General features: G+C 42.5%; 1 protein-coding gene across 2 annotated transcripts; it reads left to right on the forward strand.

The window, feature by feature from the left end:
- Positions 1–3,071: 3,071 nt before the first annotated feature.
- Positions 3,072–7,324, forward strand: LOC147603360 (uncharacterized). Of its 2 annotated transcripts, none has more exons than XM_086796789.1 (4): positions 3,072–3,625; positions 3,718–5,646; positions 5,974–6,132; positions 6,276–7,324. In XM_086796789.1, the coding sequence occupies exons 1-4, from the start codon at positions 3,593–3,595 to the stop codon at positions 7,122–7,124; spliced, it is 2,970 nt and encodes a 989-aa protein (XP_086652915.1). In that variant the 5' UTR covers positions 3,072–3,592; the 3' UTR covers positions 7,125–7,324. The 2 variants fall into 2 exon arrangements, with proteins under 2 accessions (XP_086652915.1, XP_086652916.1); XM_086796790.1 differs by having other exon boundaries at positions 3,263–3,625; positions 3,744–5,646.
- Positions 7,325–7,989: the final 665 nt, after the last annotated feature.

Consider the following 7,989-nt stretch of genomic DNA (forward strand, 5'->3'; position numbering starts at 1 on the left):
GTGTGTGTACGTGTGTACATGTGTACACATGTATGTGCACTTGTGTGTATGCATGCATGTGTATACATGCACACATACACATACGTGCTTGCATGTGTATGTGTGCACGCTCAAGTATGCATACACGTGTATGTACATGTGTATGTATGTGTGTGTATGCATGTAAGCATACAACCGTGTGTGTGTGTGTATGTCCGCGTAACCCGATGGATTCACCACAATAAAGGGGGGCATCACCTGCGTGCATGAACCTCAAGAAAAACCCCTCTATATGATGTTCATAAGATGATAACACCCCCTATTTAAGATGATAAGGATACCTTTAAAAATAACTGTCACCCCCCTTATATCTATGTTTTTTCTTTGGCATTTACACACCCCCTCTCCTTAGATTAAAGTGCATATGTTACTTTGAACCTTATTAAGCAAACATAAGTACTTTATGCTTATGTTCCCAAAGAATTTTATTGCTAAAAGTATTGCTAGAATGCTACCAAAACATTGCAAGAACTTTTTACAACTATATTCATAAAAAATACTTATGACATATCCTTAATGTTTCTATACCCCTCCCCCTCCCCCCCGCCCCCTCTCACCGAGGTCTCCTCCCCCTAACTAAAATTTAAGATGAAGTATTCACCTAAATACATGGCCTTACCCCTACCTTATAAGCCTATGCCTCATTTAAAAAAAAACCCCTCTTGTACACTCACGTGATATCATAAGTTTTCTAAGAGTGAATCCCCCGGGGTGTGCAAGTGTGTGCGTGCAAGCATGCAAGAGTGTGTGTATACATGTGTGCAAGTGTGTGCATGCAAGCATGCAAGAGTGTGTGTATACATGTGTGCCTTTATGTGTATATGCATCATGTGCATGTGTGTGCACACACATGCATATATGTGATTATGTATGTGTTGATTCTATGTGCATCTACAAGTGTGTGTGTTTATGTGTGTGCACATGAGTGAAAGTATATGTGTGTATATGTATGCATGTGTGTGTCGAGTGTATGCACGTCAACTCTGTGTGTGCACACATGCGTGCCTTTATGTGTCAATAGTGTGTGCGCACACATGTCTGTGTGAGTGCACCACATAATCATACACGTGCATACATAGAGTCAATACACATAGTATCATGCGTGCCTTTATGTGTCAATAGTGTCTGCGCGCACATGTCTGTGTGAGTGCACCCTTATCTATTAAAGCCTAAATAAAGGTGGCTCCACGTTACCCTCATGCTGATACTATGTGTATCGACTCTGTGTATGCATGCATATAATTATGTGGTGCTAGTAAAATCACATGTGTGCATGCACCGTATGTATGCTTGTATGTGCATGTGCCTATGTATATGCACACATATGTGTCTCTGTGTGCACGTATGCAAGAGTGTGTGTGTGCACGTACGCAAGAGAGTGTGTGCTATGTGCATGTGTGTGTGGATGCACACATGTATATATACACATACACATGCGCTTGTGTGTGCACGCACGTGTATTTATGTCGTGCATGTGTATACAAGTGTGTGTGTGTGTGTGTGACATGCAAGTGTGTGTATGTGCATCATGTAAACATGTGTGGGTGTGTGTACACGCACATGCATGTGGGTGATTGGGTGTGTGTCAATTTTGTGTGCACATGTGAGTGTGTGTGGCTTTGTGTACATGTGTAGTGACTCGTGTGTGTGTACATGTGTATATGTGTGTTCATGCGTGTGAGAGTGTGTGCACATATGTGTGTGTGTGTGTGTGTGGGTACACATGTGTATGTGTGCATGTATGTAGAATTTTTGTTAAGGATTAGAAAAAAAAAGAGAAATGGTTATTGCTTTTACTTTTTGTTTCATTGGTGGAGAAGTGTGGTGACGTGTGCTCACTTATTATATCCTCAAACAGATGCACCTTACATATAATGATGGGGTGTTCTATTTTTAAATAATGATGATAGAGAGAAAGAGAGACAAGTTTTCATCATATAAATGAGTTCCCTATACCCCCTCTTTACACTAAAATTTGAATTTGAATTGGGAATAAAGCTTGTCTTTTACTCTTTAACTCTCCCTTCTTCCACATGGGAAAATGAGATGGCCATAGAGTGGTGATGTGGGTGAATCCCGTGGCAAGGGCAAAATAGTGAGAGTAATAGTGTAGGATACTAAAGCAAAGGATCAAGATGGACAATAAAGCAAAGGAATAAAGCTTGTCTTTTACTCTTTAACTCTCCCTTCTTCCACATGGGAAAATGAGATGGCCATAGAGTGGTAATGTGGGTGAATCCCGTGGCAAGGGCAAAATAGTGAGAGTAATAGTGTAAGATACTAAAGCAAAGGATCAAGATAAGCTTTCAATGGACAATCACACAATCACTAAGGCCACATGGAGATAACCTTACACACTTAAATATAATTCTAAAGCTAAGGATAAAAATAAGCTTTCAATGGACAATCACACAATCACTAAGGCCACATGGAGATAACCTTATATACTTAAATATAATACTCAAGTAAAGGATAAAGATAGTGGGACAATGTCATAACAATCACTAAGCCACATGGAGATAAACTTAATAATGAGAGAAGCGACAAAAGAAATAAGACACAAACTTGTTTGTTTTTCACGAAAGTATCATGAAAGTAGAGCATTGGTCAAAGCAAAATAAGTTTCAAAGGGCTAGCTTTGAAGGTAGTGGTCCTTAGTTTTGTTTGAATCTCACGAGGCACATGAGAACAATCTCTCTATGTTATGACACATGCTAGCTAATAAGGTTTTGATAATGGGCAACATATAGAATACGTGATAGAATAAGGGACTTTGAACTTTAATTTTTGTGAACCTTTCATCAAGTCTGTAAACATTTTCCTTGTTAGATGTCCCCAAGTGTGTAGCATAATGCTTATTACTACCCGAGCAACATATCTATTTGTTAATTTGTTATGTGTAATTTATCTATCTCAACAAGGAAAGGTGAAAGAGAGGAAGTGTGACAGGCTTTTCTGTAGATGTGGATAATGGGACCTCTCCCAGAGATATCTTTTCCTCTTCATAGACCTCTCTCTCTCATGTTGCATTCTACCGACGTTAATACTTCTCTCTCGCTCTCGCTTTCGCTCTCTACACCCACACACACACACACGCATGTGGCTAGTTTATCATCAGATGATAATGAAAAGATATCGAGCATCTGAATGCCATGAAGGCGCGCACGTGTGTGTGTTCTATCTCCATAGTTGCATGAAAATTCATGATACATTTCACATAATTGATAAGTGCGTAGATAGGACGAACGACAGTGAGGACAAAGCATAGCTACGAGGACTCAGGTGGACGGGGTCACCAAAGGGCGTCGTTTTTGTCTCCTTGCCTCCCAGCTTCTTTCACAACGCCCCATTAACACCACGCTTCTGCTGCGCAAGCTACACACTTCTTGTGTATGGGTGTTATATATGCTGCAATGGAAGTTATGGGCATTCATGTGCCGTATTGGGTTCTGATTTTGTGCAGAATTGAACCCATAGCTGATTATGGGTAGTGATTCTGACCTCAGTTTATGCCAAATCTGAAAATGGGCCTTGATTTCGAAAGCAGCTAGGCATGACTGAGGACGCGCACTCCGAACTGTCAGTGGTAGGTTTCAAGTCAATTGAAGCTAAATTAGTTCTTACAATCATGGCTAAAGTGGAATCTTAATATTGATAATGTTGAGATAGCCTCTGCAGGTTTGTACTAAATTGCTTCTTTTCAGTAAGCTTTCAAGCATATTAAGGAGAGACCACAGAGAGAAAATGGGTGCCAACGTATCTAGAGAGAAAGCAGAGAACTCTTCTTCTGTTAGAATCGTGCTTGCTGGTGGGAGAGTGGAAACCTACCACAGGCCTGTGAGTGCCCAAGAGGTGATGTTGTCCCATCCAAGGCATGTGGTAACCCTACCTGGGGTTTTCAGATCAGACATTGAGAAGGCCCTGATTCCTCCCGAGGCCGTGCTAAGGCCGGGGCACCGGTACTTCTTGTTGTCTTATCGCACAGTGAAACTGCTCCTTGATCGCCACGAAGAAAGCCTGAAGAAACAAATCACAGATACCCCCATTGGCGGTGATGCCGTCAAGCCAGCCATGGCTAGCCCATGCCAAAAGCATAGGCCAAGCATGATGGTGATGCAATCAAGCCAGCCATGGCTAGCCCATACCAACAGCATTGACAGTGATGCCATCAAGCCAGCCATGGCTAGCCCATACCAACAGCATAGTCCAAGCAGGATGGTCACTATTATGCCACCCCATCCTGTTAGGAGTTCAAGGGAGAACTCCAGGAGGCGCCTAGGTGGCCGCAATGGGAAAGGGCGGGCAGGGAAGTCCCCATCTAGGACCGGTGCAGGGAAATCGCCGTCAAGGGCATTTGCAGGGAAATCTCCATCAAGGTCAAGTGTACGAAAATCCCCATCAAGGTCAGCCAAGTATGGTGAAGGCACTCAGAGGTCACAAAGAACTAGTCCCAAGGTCTGCCCTGGACGGGATGGACTTGCCGGGTTTGAAGAGGAACCAAACACAAGAAAGAGCATGTTTACAGAAGAAGCTACAATGAAGGATGGGAAGCCAGCGTCGAATGGGACAGCTGAGGATGGTTATCAACCATCCTGTGATCAGCTCAAGTCCATGCAAGGTCACCAGCATTTGATTCAAAAATCAGAGGCCAAGCCTCTGCTTATGAGAACAAATAGCAAACTAGAGGAGGCATCACACCCCCAGGTCACATTGGGATATCATCTCTTTAAGCTCTCCTCTTCATTCTCTGCAGCCAATGATGAGTCTGAAGAACTCTTTAAAGAGGCATCAGCGTCTCTTGGGTTGTCTATCCATGATGTTTCAGAAACATCTCTTCCTGTGTTGTACATGCCTTCGTCTCAAGAGGATAAGGCATACAATCAATCACACATGGTCTCATCTATGAAGGACCGCCTTGCAGATGAAGAAGGGCTGGCAAGCAAGGGCCCTTCACTTCACCAATTTCATAGGCCCCCTCAAGAACAAAAACAAGACCCCTCAAGCAAAGCTTTGTCAGACCTACTCAAGGTCCCTGACATATATGAGTTTCAAGAGATGGAAGAGGACCCCCTCAATGAAGGCGTGTTGGACATACTCAAGCTACCCAAGGTCCCTGAGCTTCAACAAGATGATATGCTTCAAGCAGATCACCAACCAAGCTTAGATCTGCCCAAGATGCAGCCCCAAACTGACGTGTTTCATGCAGAAAAGGAAGGCTCACCAACCGAATCCGTGTCAGAGAAGGGTGAAATTCCTGATCTCCACCGAACTGATATCCTCAAAAAGGAAAAGGCTGGCTTACTGAGCGAAGCCCTGTCAGAGCTCCCGGAGCGATACCATCAAGCAGAAAATCAGATAAAAGATATCTTGTCGGATGTATCCATGAATAATGATATTCCCCCAGGCCAAGGGTTACAAACCAATTCAAAAGTTCATAACGATGTGGAAGTAAATGATCAGCACAGAGAATTACAGGTATGTTCTTTGATGGTGACTAATCAAGAACAAGAGCTACAACCTGACAGCATGGTTAACATTGCCCAAACTAATTATGATCAAGAAGATTGTGTATCCATGGAGGACCAAGGACGAGATTTTCCAGTTTTGGTTAGTATTGTAGACATTGCATTATGGCTTATCTTTGTCACCTCACTTGACTACTTGATTGATGGGATTGTCCTTTAGTGGGTAGCCCTCCATGAGGCGCTCAGAAAGGGTAGCTAAGTGGATAGTCAACATTCCCTGCCCATGTGACAGGTGAAATGAGTTAAACTGGCAGGATTGCCCGACCATCCCTGATGGGGGCGGCCTGAATCGGCCCATCCCCCACTGATGGTGGGGATGGTTGTGTATCCAGTTTATTTCCTGTCTTTGATGTGGGCTTCTTTTTACTGTTGCATAAACACTACTCACTCTAATTGGAAAATCTTGCAGCCTAAAGTGGAGGTTGCTGAGCTTCAGACCATGGAAGTGAATGCTCAAGAAAGTATGCGAGTCTGTGGATCCATAGAAGTTCGTCATGATCATATGGCTTTTGATGGGTTGGATGCTCTAGAAAGCATGCGCATCGGCGGATCTGCAGCCCGTGCGTTGGTAAGTATATCTTGCACAATACCTTGTTACATATAGCGACGAGGGTTTGCTCCTTGTGAACTACAATGAACTTGTTAGTAAGCATATTATGAGATGATTGTGAGCATCAAATAATCACTTTACAATTTTGTTGACGGTTGCAGCTTGACATGGAGACAGGGAAGCTCCAACATGTGAATCGAGCTGACAACCTAGGGAAGCAATTTCCAGAGTGGCTATGCTTGGACCCAGTACGTATTCCGGTGCATCCAAAGAAAGGGTGTCCAGCGGGTTTGATGCTTTGTGGCCACAAAAATAAAGGTAAAATGGAGCATTTAATCAAACCAAGACTCTATGAAGACATCTTACCACGACGGGTGACCCTTGGTGATCACTTCTTACATCCTTCCCCACCTAACCCATGTATGAAAGAGCCTACAGGTAATAATGTTGGGATGAATCAAAGCTTTAGTAGAAACCTAGCACCATCATCATCGTTTCTCAAAATAGGATCATCTCACACTAGGCTGCCAGATCAAAATATCTTGGTTCAGCATGTGAATTGTCATGCCAGGACACAACCTAACCTTTCCATACTAGGGTTCCATGCATTAAGGACAGATAGTCCTAGTCTGATAGACCAGCTGAGATTACACAAGCGAGCACAAGGATTGGCAACAGCACTGCTACACCATGATGAGGTAAAGGTTTCGATATTGGATGACACTAATAGGTCATCAAGATTGAAGCAACGCCCACAACATCAGAGAGGACCACAATCAAAAGAAAAACTGCAAACACAATCACCAACTTCACCACTATCCAAAACACAACGATTATGTCCATTTACCTCGAGGCCTTCTCTGGACAGGGTCCGAATCCAGCCTTTTCGATACAGACAAACCTGGAAGCCCATGTCGCCCATCATCGAAATGTCACCGGAGGGCACCCCATTTTCAGCCACTCCACCCCCAGGTACTCCACAGTCAAACATACCTCACACAAGGGTCTAAGCAAGCAGCCAAGATCTATTTCACATACAAGTCAAGTGGGGAATAGGTGCCACACATGGCAGCTAAGCATGGTAGTGAAATGATTATTATTGAGCTTGAAGGAGGCAGTCAATTCAGTTTTCAAATGGTTTAACAAATAGTTAATATATGTGGAACATAAAAAACAAGGCCAACTTTGCAAACAATGTTCCAATGCAAGTACACACCCCTGCTTGATTGGCAAATTTCAGGCACGTGTTTAGTTTGAATAGCAAAAAAGAACAACTTTAATGAGGAAGTTCACTTTGATGGAATGCCATGCCAAAGGACCTACAGTGTACTCATGAATCCATCGATGATGGCATTCATTGAAAGACATACTGCATATTTATATAAGGTAATAAATCAAAATCATTTTCAAACAAAACCCCTAACATTGCTTCTTAGCTGTTGCTCATTTCTATTCTGCACAATGAGCAAGTGAACTCATCGCCTTCGTCAAAAGATCATTGAGAAATATTTAAAAATTACATGTTATTATGGTTCTGATTCCAAAGTTTGGGAAATGCTTTGAAGTAGTTCATGTTGCCTTAAATCCACCTCAAGAGGAAAATTTTATGTCTTAACACTATTCTGCATATATGGGTCTTATTACACAGGTTGAATTGGCTTAATTAAGTGAAAAAACCTCAATGCAGGATCTTCCTTTGATATCTGTGTATTTTCCTCTTCGTTTTGTTGTTGATTAATAGTAAGGTGCCATCATAATTCATTGTTTGAGCAATCAAACATGCGTTTTATTGATTCAATACAGTGTTGACTTGGCTTGATATAGTGTATAGGTATTTAAATTGGTTTAGCATAGTGGTTAACTGGTATGATATAT

Source organism: Cibotium barometz, chromosome 64, assembly GCF_041138505.1.
Source record: "Cibotium barometz isolate CiBa-2024 chromosome 64, ASM4113850v1, whole genome shotgun sequence".
Classification (NCBI taxonomy): Eukaryota; Viridiplantae; Streptophyta; class Polypodiopsida; order Cyatheales; family Cibotiaceae; genus Cibotium; species Cibotium barometz.